The 14,523-nt window shown below is 34.9% G+C and overlaps 1 protein-coding gene across 1 annotated transcript; it reads left to right on the top strand.

The window, feature by feature from the left end:
* Positions 1-3,659: 3,659 nt before the first annotated feature.
* Positions 3,660-4,834, top strand: LOC122316928 (putative protein TPRXL; the record flags this gene model as incomplete). The annotated part of the gene is made up of 1 exon (XM_043133789.1): positions 3,660-4,834. A coding segment is annotated over one exon (744 nt), but the record flags the coding sequence as incomplete, so codon positions are not given.
* Positions 4,835-14,523: the final 9,689 nt, after the last annotated feature.

The raw sequence follows: 14,523 nt of genomic DNA, 5'->3' as shown, positions 1-14,523 counted from the left end.
GTGTTTGATAAGCAGGATTATGTTTCCTGCCCATATGCGCCTTGCATCAGCATTGTACCTAATTCTCTTGTTCCGATTTGAATCTATGCTGCTTTTAAGGGTTAAATCGATCGAAATACTAAATTATTCATCTCCTTTTTTAGGTAATTTGGAAATTCTAAACCCTTGATCTAAAGTTCGTCATGAGATTAAGAACTAATGGAAACAACATTAATTTCGCATTTAATTTTCTGAAGACTCATTTATTTTAAATAATTTATTTACAATATTAGTTAGTTCCATATTGTTGTTAATATTAGGATGGATATGGGTAATTGCGTGGTAATTCCTCGAACAAGTCACACTTGCACTGGATAAGCTACCCTCTTTCTTGAATTTTATTATTGTTTGAAAGGTTGCAGCCTGCCTAAAATATTGGTAACCCGATCTTTCGAGAAAAAAATCAAAAGCTTCAAAAAGACAGCTCATTTGTCCTCTATATTTGGCTAAAATTAATGTTATATATAATTGTTAATTGTGTAAATATCGTATAATTATTTAAAAATAAATAAAATTTATTATTAAAAAAATAATTTTATTTTTATATGAAACTAATAATTATTCAAAATGATTGTACGTACAAATATTATTTGTGTTTGTGCAATATGCCCCACTCACTACTCATAAGAATTATCCAACATTGCTGATGCCGAAACAAGATAATCGCCTGCCGTTTCAGCTTCTGTCGCAAACCTAAAAAATTATAATGCAGAGGGCTGTTTAATTTCTGGATTCTGTCTTCACTCATCGAAGCTCAAAAGAAGACACAATAAATTGAAAGGCCTGTGTATGCAAAAGATAAGGTCGAGGATAAAGAATTAGCTTCGACACCTCCAAACAAAAATTAAAATAATAAATTCATTATTAATTATAGTCCACTTAATTTGGTCACTCTCACAGCTGTCATCCTTTCTTTAATTTATTTATATTCCTACTTACCCTATATTTTAGTATATAATACGTCGAAAAGCTCAACATGTAAGGCGTACGACTGCCACTTGGGCTCTATAAAAACACCAAAAATAAGAACAAAAAAAAAAAAAAAAAAAGCTGCAACTTGGGCCTGTTGACTAAATACTTTTCAAATTTCTAAAGAAAAGGGTACTCCAAAATCAAGAAAAGGTCGAATCTTCTCCAAATATTATTATTATTATTATTATTATTTAAAAACAAATAATTGAAATGTGTCGCATAAATTATTACCATTTTTATTAACTCACTATTTACTGTCTTAATAATTATAACTTAACAAAATTAAAGGCAACAAGTTCTGTTTCTATAAAAGAAAAAATTGGGATCTGAATACTGTAAACAATACAATATTTAGGAATGGGGCGTGGTACGCCCACCGCAGGGAGCGGGATCTCGCTCACCGCTGGGCTATTTATTTTTTTATATTATTTTATATTATTTTTAAAAATAAAAATATAATATTATTAAATAATATTTTCTTTATTACTAAAAAAAAAAAAAAAATAGAACTGGAAAGCTCCTGCGGGATCTTAGCATTAGCCATTTTCCTTTAGGAATCATGGCCGTAAGTCCGATGCCGTGCGTGTACGAACTTATTCGGTTTTCCATGAACGTTAAAGCCGTGGTTCGTTTTATGAGGGAGCGTGTATTGTAGAATTGAGAATTGGACCAGGAAAATTCATCCCAAAAGGACCAAAAACCCAACATTCTAGAACGGTAACGAATGTGGGAATGGGATCTGGAGCATCTTCGATTGCAAGACTCTCTTGACTGACCGAATTGGTCTAACAAAACAGCCGCTCCGGTCCAGAGGGTCCCATAAAGTTTGGGAAAATAAAAGGTATAGCAGCGTGATGCCAACGCAAACGTTTTAAAACATCATCTTCCCTGCTAAATTTGCAGCCGAGTGGGGCATTCACTTGCACTTTCCCCCTTGTTTCAAGTCTGACACAGAACAGACATCTCATCTGTTGAAAAATTTTTAAGGCCGTAAAAGAAACATGATGCGATATTCTACATCTGCTCTCTGTATAATATATTATACCCGATGCTTGAGAATGATATGAAATTAAAATTTTATTAATAGTAGTACATAGTAATAATTAATAAAACAGTTTGAATTAAGTATTTATTAAATTTTGAGAAAGAAAAGAGAAAAAATTAAATAAAATATTATAAAATTAAAATATTATTAGAATATAAGTTTTAAATATAATTATTATTTTAAGATTTGAAAATGTTGAATTGTTTTTTATTTAAAAGTTTAAAAAATTTGTAATAATTAATTTTAAAATATTTATATTTAAATAATATTGAAAAAAAAAATATGACGAAGATGAGATGATGAAAAACCTTACAAAGCTCTTCTAAATTTATATTTTTATACTAAGAGGCCTTCAAATTAATCACATATTAATTAAATAAAAACTTGCGAGTGGGGCTTTCCTTGTAACATTTATAAAAAATATTATCAAGGCCAAAAAGTATAACACATGCCATATCTAAATTTTAAAAAATAAAGAGTTATGTATCGACTGATGTGATACCTATACTTAATGGATTAAAAGTAGCAAAATCTAAAATATTATTATAAAAAACTTATAAATATACAAATTAATATTACTAATAGAAAATAATTAAATAAATAATTATAAAAATAATATTATCAAGCCGGTGGATTGATTACATTCAATAAAACGTTTATATTTTATAATTTAATATGAAAAATAAATTTTAAAATTTAAATAATATAAATTAAATCTTAACGCGAGTGATAATCATATAACACTTTTTTTAATTATGTCATATGGATAGACTCACTATTCTTATAGTTTAAAATAATAATATATTTATAAAATAATATTACTTTTATAAAAAATTAGCATAATTACGTAAAATGTTATAGAAAGTATTGTGTTTATCTATTCCCATCCAATTCTATCGACCCTTTTTTTTTTAATAAAATATATTTTGGCACACTTGAGTAAACGGTCAATTCAGTTTATAAGATTTTGAATGTAATGGTAAAAGACACGAGGCATTTTTATTCTTTAACATTCATATGCAAGTATTTTAAAAAAAAATATTATATATTATATTATTATTTATTTATATTTTGTTATATATAATATGATATATTTATTATTATTTGAATTTAAAAAATTATATAATAAATATCACACATTTTAAAAAAGTAGATTATAGTGAGAGTATGGTAGGATGTTTAGAATTTTCATTTAAAAAATAATAATAATTCATCTGCAAGGTAATGGCATATCGTAATTACAGACATGTAACTGGTATTCTAGTATTTTCAACTCTGACGATTCTTAAAAACTTTATACGTGGCAGCCTGTTGCGGAATAGCTGGTAGACAAACGGCCTCTTAACTTTCGTCGGCTTGCGCTGTCCACATCATTCCAGCCGTTAGACGAGAGAATCCAAACCATATTATCCCCACATAGCCTGTAGTCAGTTAAACTATGGTTAAGTTAATCAACCAACATTCGAAAACCCCATGCCACCCAAATCTTCCTCCTTAATTACAAAATGGTCCAATCATTCTGTATCTATAAATTCAGCCCTCGAGACTCGTTAGGTTTGCCAAACCAACCGGCCTAAGGGCCCCCTGGGAAATTTTCTGAAAAAAAAAAAAAAAAAAAAAACCTTCTCTCTCTCTCTCTAGACCTTCCGCTCCCTCTTCCTTCGTCAACAATGGCGACCTCATCTCATCGTCAAGAACCAGATCCAGCGGACCGGTTCTACGCTCGCTCTCACCCTCCGGCAGGTTTTATTCTCCCACCACATCAAACTCTTCCTTTTCTTCGTCATCTTCAGCATTTGCTTCCTCTACGAGCTCCAGTTTCTCTTCCCCATCAACAGCTTTCTTCCACCATGACCTTCACGGCCATCACTATCACCACCACCACCACCACTCCCACAATCATCAGCGATCAGCCTCACCTACCCGGGTCAACCTATTTACCACCGCTTCCCTCTCCCCATCCGTTCGTTTCTCCATCGACCACCGCTCTATCTCCCCCAACCGCAATCAGGTCATCAAGAGCCACCACAGTACCATGTCAATCTCCAAAAAGACGTGTATGTGTTCACCGACGACGCATCCAGGTTCTTTTCGATGTAGTCTTCACAAAAACATGGCAAACAGCAGCGGAAGCCACCATGCGGGCTCGTATCCCACCAATCGGCTGAACATGCGCAGATCGGCTATGAAGAACTCGCTGGTTAGGATCGGAGGCGTGGAGGGAGAGTGGGTTAAGAGGGCGCTGACCGCTCTGATCCGGCCCTCTTCGCATCAATTAAGGAGAAGAGCCGCTTTCCATCCCGCGCAGAGCCGGCTCTCGATCATGTCCAAGGCGGAAGATCTCTGAGTTTTGTTTCTTTTCGTAGTCGGACAGGTTGGTTCTTGTTTTCCGGTCAACTTTGAATTTTCTGGTATTAGATTCCGGCTAGGAAGCCGGAATCCGATCCACGCGTTTCTCAGCAGAGTCGTCAGCGGCGAGTTTGGTAGCTGAAATACGCTGCGGTAACTGAGACGAATCGAGTTCAAATATCAGGCGGCACTTGTAGAAATAGAGCCGAGTCAACTCGGTCGAGTTGAAGCTGTGTGCAGCGGTGCTGAGCCGACACGGGCGAGTATGGTACTCGGAAGTCGTCGGTCATCTACTTTTTTTGGGAGCGGGACTGAAGAGAAAATTACTTTTGTACATATCATTTGCTATGGAAGGAGAATTTTTGGACACCATATTTCTCCAGGAATTTAGTAGACTTAAATCATAATTAATACGTATTTTTAGATTAATTCGGAGTTTAATTACATGATTAAAACTGGCAGCAAAGACTGGGTTTGGTTTGGATTGTGGCGACGTTGGATGAGGCCCGTAACGTGTTTCGTTAATCAGTGTTTGCTGCGTAGGAATTACCGTTATGCGTTGTGTCGACATACCTGTGCCGTGTAGAGGGTTCCGTTGGTCGTCACTATTTATCACTGTCCGTTCCGTTACCTGAACCGCAGACCTCTCCGTTATCGTTGATCAGGTCCCGTTGCTTTCGGTGTGAGGTATGATTCTCTTCTTTGCTCTTTTTTTTTTCTTTTTTAATTCTCAGAACCTCTGTACCTATTCTTTTCTTTTATTTTTTTCAAAAGAGAAATAAATTATATTCTGTCTTGTTTTTTACTTGTTTGTTTGATTTACTTTGTAAATCTTTATCACCTTGGGTTTCTTCTGTTTGTGTTGTTGCAGGTCTGATGTCATGGCTTCCGATTCTGGACTTCGAATTAACGAACTTCAAACGAAATAAATGAAACTTGAAATTATGAATATGTGTGACCTTTGCACTGGAAAAAGGAGGGCCGTTTGATGAAACATCAGAGCTTTGTGGAAGATGGAGCGTTTTTTAAAAAAGAGAACGAAATCAAGCAGATATGACTTTCACGAAAACAAAATCAAAATAATTTTTTTTATTATGACGTAAGAAAAAAATCAACTAAAAATTATATGGAATGGAAAAGGTGGCGTGTGCTCATTATATTCTCTCCCATGAAAGCAATCTATTTGCCACGTCACATGATATAAATGAATGTGACTTGTGTGACATAATGTGGGGGCGGGGGATCAAAAGGTGGAGAAGAAAGAAGGAATGAGAAATAGAAAGGGATACCATATTTTATTTTGTTGAATGGTAAAGGGTTACAGGTGAATGGGCAGAGGATGAAAGTTCACACGGATCACACATTTCTTATAAGAGGGAGATCATGCTTTAATTAAATAATAATGTTAGATGAGATATTTGGTGAAAAAAGGGAAACAAATAAAGAAAGAAGTAGAGTAGTGAAAATTTGTCATTGGATTTACTAGACGTATCCTCAAGAAAGATACGGAGAGAGAGAGACAGAAGAATATTGTGAGGCCTAGCACTTTTCTCTTCCTCGCTTTGCCTTTAAGCCAAAGGAAGAGTGAGGTGTAAGATAAATGAATGGGACTCAGACGGCGGTGTTTCGAAGAAATCTGTCCCGTCTATAATTCGTTTTTAATTCCGAATATATTTTTCTTAACGTTTAAACTTTTATATTTATGTAAGGCATGTGGGTTCACATGTCGTGTCTGCTCAAGAAAACAACCGGCGGGAAAAGAATGACAGGTGACAAAGCTTGCGTTACGCCGTTATCCAGTATTGCTTTATGCAACCGACGTATGTAATCGTTGGGTAATCGGCTGACATGGTGAACCACGGAAGTTTTTATTTAAAAATAACAGATGAAATCTGTTTTGGGCTGGTGAGGAGCTTAGAATTTTTTGTTTTTAGACAACACTAGGTGAATGCAGGGTTTTTTATGGAAATATTATAAATGGGTGTGGAAAGATCAATAAGAAAATCTCAGAGATTGGTTTTTCATGAAAATTTTAGAAATGGGTCCGGAAAGATCAACAAGAAAATCTCATAGATGAGTTTTTCATGAAAATCTTGGAAATGTGTATGGAAATCCACGAATTTTTTCTTTTTCTTTTTGATAGGTAGTGTTATTAAACAAAACTTAGAAATAGGTTTTACAAAAATCGTAGAATTGGTTTGGAAGAAATATTGAAATGAAGTGTAGTGTTTTTCATGAAAATCTTGGAAATAAGTTTGGAAAGATCAACAAAAAATAATAGAAATGCATTGAAAATGAGTTTGGAAAAAAAACCTAGGAAATTGGTTTGGGAGAAATATGTTAATGATGAAATCTAAGAGATTGGATTTTTTTTTTCTTGGTGGAGAAATTCTTCAACGTATCAGTGCTTTAACAACGTATCAGTGCCAAACACAATCAGGTTGTGTTTGGCGGCTTTGGCCACTTGAAATTTTCATCTCAAACTCAAAATTCTCATCTCATCATTACAACTTTCTCAACTCTCAATATAAAATATAATAAATAATTCAACTTTTTCTTAACTTTTTTAAATCTCAAAACAATAATAATATTAAAATATAATATTTTAATACTTTATTTTAAAACTCAAAATTTTTATCTGAAAATTCTTAGTGGCCAAGCATAAAATAAATCTGAAAAATGTAATGTTTACTTTGCTTCCCGCTTTATTCTGTTTGTGTTTTCTTTTTTGAAAAATGCTTTTTACGAACGTGAGGAGAGTTGGTGTGCAATCATGACATTGGAAAATGAAACATTTTTAACAAAACACATCATGAGTCCATGACCCACCTTCTTCCTTCTGCTCTTCTTCATGCCCCCCCTCCCTCCTCTAGCTACTTGTTTCTCGTAACTTCTCTTCTTCTCTCCCACAAAGAAAACTCCATTCCCAATCACCATGGCCTTCATCTTAGTCATGCTCGATCACCATTGCTTTCATCTTTACAACTCAAAAAACTTCATTTCCTTCCTTTTCTTCTTCACAACCTAATCCTTTGCTACCCTACCAAGATGCAAGACTATACGTACCAACTCGATTATGGGTTTGCAAAATGAGAGAGAGGAGATGAACAAATCAATTTGCAAATATATATGTACAAATCCTTCAAAAATTTTGCAGTCAACCCTTTTATACCCCGATTATTTGTGGTGGAGTCCTTTGCTTGTGAAGAAGAGTCATAAAAAGCTATGGAATATATATATATATATATAAATAAAGGATTTTATATAAGCATGGAATAGAAAAAGAGTGCAATATTTTGCTCATTTGCTTAACAAAAATTCTATTTGCATTCGGGAGAGATAACCCCCGCAGCACGGGACTCCACGTGGACAAATGAAACGCTGTGTTTCATATGCAAGCTCAACTTGTCACATGCAAGCAGATTCCCTTCCCTTCATCACAGACACGAAGCCACGAAAACAAGTTAGCTGATTCTCAACTTCATCTTCTCATCTTCTTCTTCGTTTTTCATCTTCGCATTCGTGGATCCAACCACGTACCTCCCTGCCATAGTTCCAAGATGCTATGAACTGCTATAACAAACTAATAAACTTGAATGGAGAATATGAGTATCTAGCTTTAAACCCATATCTTTCTTCATGCTATGAGGATCTTTACACCCATATCCCTGTGACATTTGTTTTATAGGCAAATTAAAATACAAATTAGCTAGTTTCTGAAGAGCAAATTCACATAAAAGATAAAAAAGTTGCATAATTTTTAAATCAAAAAATAAATCAGTCACAATGACTAATTTTGTATTTCTATGAATAACTAATTCAGACCAATCATACAAATACCTCTTTGGCTACCCACAGCAACGACCACCAGTTGGGGCAGATTCGATAGCTTTCTTTGGCTGGGTTTGGATCATCTTTTCTGAGCGACGACCTCTGTCTTGGATTTTTTAGATCAGTTCCCGTTTTAATCTCCTTACACTGCAGTAAGTGTTGATGGTTGAGTTTGTTTTCCTAGATCAGTTCTTCGATTTGGCTGGATGTACACGGGATTTCATTTCCTTGCACAGGTACACGGGAGTTAGATTTGGTTTCCTAGATTTCATTTCCACATTTCTCTCTCATTTTGTTCTTCTTCTCTTCTCTCTTTTATTTTTTATTTAATGATATACTTCGGCCGATAATGCAAGTGAAAAATGGAGGGAATGAGAAGAAAATATCTAATTTGTAGACGAAACTGGGAAGACTTCGTTCCAAGGTTTCTCATGATCTCTGTCTCTTTTTTTTTTTTTTGACTGCGTACCGTCAACAGTGCCCCGATAGCCAACTGTACGGCGGTTGCAAGTAGCCGGCTGTACCGTACGTAGAAGAACTAGTGTTTTTTTCATTCTTTTCTTTTTTTTATTTGCATTTTTGCTTTTTTATTTTTTGTTTATTTTAATCTTCCACATAATCTAGCCAGTTACTCCCACGTTTATGCAGTGCGGTTGTACGTCGGTTTTTCCTAGTTACTTTTGTATTTTTTATTCATATTTTTAATATTAAAAAAAATTATAATATTATTAAAAAATATTTAATTAATTATTAAATATTCAAATAATAATAATAGATAAATAAAATTAACAGTAACTTTTAGCAGTCACCAGCAAAAAGAGTGACATTTTTCTTCCTAGAAAGTTCAGAACTGTTGTGACATTCGAGCGCTCGCATCACCTCCACCAAAAGCTCGGCTCGTCTTTCAACATTCAATGAAATATGATCGTGTCCGTTGCTCGATATGACATGTCGATGCTATTTTAAACCCAGGACTACACCTTTTGCACGATTAAATTTGTAAAAAATTAAAAAATTAAATCGGAGTTGTAAAAAAAAAAAAATACAAAATTCATTTTTAGAAATAAAAATATAATTATAATTGTGATGTAAGCATCTTTTTATTATTTTAAAATAAATAAATAAATATACATTTTATGTAAACAAAATTAAATTTATAATAATAAATTTCCTTCATTTTTAAAAGGATTATATAATATTTACGGACTCATCTGATCGTTACTTGTAGAGGAAGACCGAAGACGGCTCCAGTATGATATATCATTGTAATGGGCCTAGCCTAGAGATCGAGGCCATTCATTCGGTCTATTCCCATGTCATCCCTTCCCTTATTGGGCCTGAGTCTTCCATTCTATTTTTAATACTATATTAGTAAGGGCAACGTGCATGCCTGGTTGATAAATATAAAAAAATAAAAAAGTAAAAAAAATAAAAAATAGTATAAAATAGTAAATAAAAAGATAAAAAAAAGAAATTTAAACAAAAATTGAATAAAATATATAAAATAAAAAAAGAAGTATAGACTTTACATATAATTTAGTGTCTTAATTATTTAAGTATATAATTACAATAGTGAGAAGTTTAAGAATAAGAGATTTTGAGTACTTATAATGTAGTTTGATTTATAGAACAGGTAGAGAGTACTTTGAGTTTATTCTAATGCAGTTGTCCATACTGATTCATTTTTTTGCGGAAGTACATAATCCATTCATTTTCTAAAATTGTAGTTACAATATTTACTAAATATAATAGGTGCACATGTAATAATGAAAAAATATAAAGGCGTAATGTACTAAACATTTTACTTTGTCTGTATGTTCGAAGAGATCAACAGTTATACAATTTAATATTTCTTTTACTATTAGTCCGAAGATAACATTCGATATACATCCAATATCTTCATCTACTTCTAGATAGATTGGACAACTAAAATTAATGAGAATATTAATAATTACGTAATTTTAACAATTATGATGTTATATTTATTATGTAAGGAATCATCATTTAAAATGATGAGATCAAATGATTTACCGTGGCTACAAGATGGACATATTTTTACAATTATGGCACACAAATTTGTTGTTATAGTCATATCCAGTTGCTTTATTACAATTTACATGGGATATATAGTGGAACTTCAAGGTGAATGAGAGTTTGCCAATCTGGGTTGTGGCCCTGTGGGAGCCTTCCGACGTCCCTTGAGATTGATTGCCTATATCGGTGGCTTACTGTGTATCTTAAATTTCAGATGCAGGTGATCTTATGAGTTCTTTGTTTTATATCAAAGCTCCACTCCCTGTTGAATCTTGCATACTTTATTTATTTATTTATTTACCTAGATAAATAAATTTATTAATTATCACTATCTTGCTCACTACTTCAAAAAAATTATCGCTATCACTTGAAAATGAGAGAATTCAATAAAAAAAATGAATTGCTATTAATTTTTTGTCCTGCTCTCTCCCTCTTCAAAGTCTACGTGTTAGAAAATTAGAAATAACATTTCATTATTTCTACATACTTTAATTGAAAATTTTAATATGTCTAATTTTATTTTAGGGTATTTATTGTATTATTTGGTATGATTTTTAATTTTTTGCAATAAATAATTACTTAAAGTGGGTGAGATTATGCCGTAGAAATGAATCAAATGATAGCTCTTGAGAAGTAGGACAACCATATAGAATTTAAAAAAAAAATTATAAATTTCTATAATAAGTTTAATTTATTATTTAAAAATAAAAAAATAAAAATATATATATGCATTTATAAATCATGAAATACTTTCCCTCAGCTTGTTAGGATGTTTTTTAAGTTAAATGTTTGGTCACTTAGTAGGGTTCTGTATTTCTATTGTATAAAATTATGAATCATTGAATACAATTACAATATATCTAAATTCATTTTTTTAATTTTATTTTAAAAAAAGAAAAATCACAATGATTTCTAATATGCATTGAAATGAATTAAGTGTAAGAAATAATTAATGTGGGCATGCATCGTTTTGGTTGAGTTAAAATTAAAGTCAAGAATATAAAATTTGGAGCAAATATTTGTTCTTTTTAAAAGAATAAAAAATAAAAACTAGAGGTGATTCTAATGGCTCTAGGACTTAGACTCACCATTCGATAAAATGGAGAACTAAGAAAATGAATCCAATAAAATAATAGATGGGGTGTAGTTTAGCACTCCTGTATAATATAATTTTTTTCTAAAAATTAAAAAAAAAAAATTTTTTTAATCCAATTTTAATTTATTTTCTATTTATATATCTAGTTTATTTTACATTTTCTATGTGTTCAAATCTTCATCGTTAGATTAGAATTAAAACTCCTAATATGAAAGGTCAGGATTAAAACCTAGACCCCATATTTTTCCCTCTCCTCTCTCGTCGCTACCCATTGGCGCCATCTCCTTCATGGCATCCCCGACGATGCTCTAATCCCCTTCCCACCATGGATTCCTCCATGAAGCCCCGATTTCTCTCTCTCTCTCTCTCTCTCTCTCTCTCTCTCTCTCTCTCTCTCTCTCTCTCTCTCTCTCTCTCTCTCTCTCTCCGATTTCTCCATCATGCCACCTCTCATTAGTTGGCTGCCGCCACCGCATGTCGATGGTACCACGAGCATGTCGTCACTGGCGACTTTCCCACCCTAGGTCCTTCTCTCTCTTCCTTCCTGAAGCCCCCTCTCTCTCTAGGTATTGGATCTCACCAAATCTGTATACCCACCATGTGCCGCCACCTATAGCTGTCACCACGAGTGGTCCCCAGCCCCCAATCGAAGCTTATCCTCTCCCTTGCCGTCGATCTACTCCCTTCCCTCATGGATCCTCCACCGAAACTGTATTTCTCTTAAGCAAATAATAAGGAGATGATAAAAATAGCAATTTGGCAAAAACGTAAACAAAATAGGGGTAAAATGGGAAAAAAGTATTAGAAAAAAATAGTATTACTCTCACATTCGCATATATATGTAGTAGTATATGGCATGCTGATTACTCGTTAACCGATTACCCTTTTTCTTTCTTTTGATACTTTCTCTTAGAAGCGTCGACTTGGTTTCAAGAATTTGAAACCCTAAAAAGCCTTATGAACCACTGAAATTCTATCTTTTTCTTAACCACTCAGTGTCTAGATTTTTTGTTAAGGTATTTTCATATCGTGCCAACGCCATTCCAGCCAAACCAAATTCTTAAACACGCTTCTCAGTTCTCACGCTTATCACTCTCAGCCTTCACTCCATTTTCCTCAAGACATCTCATAGTTAGCTAGAACCATATCAAACACTTCAATGGCAACCATGGCCACCACCCTCACTTCTTCACTCTCTTCAAACCCAAAACCATCTTTCTTAGACCACAAGTCATCTTTCCATGGCACACCCTTTGCATCTCACTTCACACCCACTATACCCCCTATTGGCACCACCTCCTTCATGGCCACCCTGACAATGCTCTGATCCCCTCCCCACCATGGATTCCTCTTCGAAGCCCCAGTTTCCTCTCATCCCATCTCTCTCTCTCTCTCTCTCTCTCTCTCTCTCTGATTTCTCCCTCACGCCATCTCTCATCAGCTGGCCGTCGCTGCCTCCACTGCACGTTGATGGTACCACGAGCACGTCGTCACTGGCAACTTTCCCACTCTAGGTTCTTCTCTCTCTTCCTTCCCAAAGCCCCCTCCTCTCTCTAGCTATTGGATCTCACCAAATCCGTATACCCACCATGTGCCGCCACCTATAGCTGCCACCACGAGTGGTCCCCAGCTCCCAATCGAAGCTTTTCCTCTCCCTTGCCGTCGATCTACTCTTTTCCCTCATGGATCTTCCACCGAAACTGCATTTCTCTTAAGCAAATAATAAGGAGATGACAAAAATGGCAATTTGGCAAAAACGTAAACAAAATAGGTGTAAAATGGGAAAAAAGTATTAGACAAAAATAATGTTACTCTCACATTCGCGTATATATATATGTAGTAGTATATGGCATACTGATTACCTGTTAATCGATTACCCTTATTTATTTTATTTTATTTTTTGATACTTTCTCTTAGAAGCGTCAACTTGGTTTCAAGAATGCGAAACCCTAAAAAGCCTTATGAACCACTGGAATTCTATCTTCTTCCTTAACCACTCAGTGTCTAGATTTTTTGTTAAGATATTTTCATACATTGCCAACACCATTCCAGCCAAACCAAATTCTTAAACACGCTTCTCAGTTCTCATGCTTATCACTCTCAGCCTTCACTCCATTTTCCTCAAGACATCCCCTCGTTAGCTAGAACCATAACAAACACTTCAATGGCCGCCATGGCCACCACCCTCACTTCTTCACTCTCTTCAAACCCAAAACCATCTTTCTTAGACCACAAGTCCTCTTTCCATGGCACACCCTTTGCATCTCACTTCACACCCACTACACCCCCCCATTGGCGCCACCTCCTTAATGGCCACCCTAACAATGCTCTGATCCCCTCCCCACCATGGATTCTTCCTCGAAGCCCCAGTTTCCTCTCATCCCATCTCTCTCTCTCTCTCTCTCTCTCTCTCTCTCTCTCTCTCTCTCTCTCTCTCTCTCTCTCTCTCTCTCACGCCACCTCTCATCAACTGGCCACCGCTGCCGCCATTGCACGTCGATGGTATCACGAGTCACTGGCAACTTTCCCACCCTAGGTTCTTCTCTTTCTTCCTTCCCAAAGCCCCCCCCCCCCCCTCTCTAGCTATTGGATCTCACCAAATCCATATACCCACCATGTGCCGCCACCTATAGCTACAACCACGAGTGGTCCCCAGCCCCCAATCGAAGCTTCTCCTCTCCCTTGCCGTCGATCTACTCTTTTCCCTCATGGATCTTCCACCAAAATTGCATTTCTCTTAAGCAAATAATAAGGAGATGACAAAAATGGCAATTTGGCAAAAACGTAAACAAAATAGGGGTAAAATGGGAAAAATGTATTAGACAAAAATAGTGTTACTCTCACATTCGCGTATATATATGTAGTAGTATATGGCATACCGATTACCCGTTAACCAATTACCCTTTTTTTTTTGGTACTTTCTCTTGGAAGCGTCGACTTGGTTTCAAGAATTCAAAACCCTAAAAAACCTTATGAACCACTGAAATTCTATCTTCTTCCTTAATCACTCGGTGTCTAGATTTTTTGTTAAGATATTTTCATACCTCACCAAGCCATTCTAGCCAAACCAAATTCTTAAACACGCTTCTCAGTTCTCACAATTATCACTCTCAGCCTTCACTCCATTTTCCTCAAGACATCCCATAGTTAGCTAGAA

The sequence above is a fragment of the Carya illinoinensis genome, chromosome 7, assembly GCF_018687715.1.
Source record: "Carya illinoinensis cultivar Pawnee chromosome 7, C.illinoinensisPawnee_v1, whole genome shotgun sequence".
Taxonomy (NCBI): domain Eukaryota; kingdom Viridiplantae; phylum Streptophyta; class Magnoliopsida; order Fagales; family Juglandaceae; genus Carya; species Carya illinoinensis.
The sequence above is the reverse complement of the archived record's forward strand: the minus strand, read 5'-3'. Positions and strand labels throughout refer to the sequence as shown.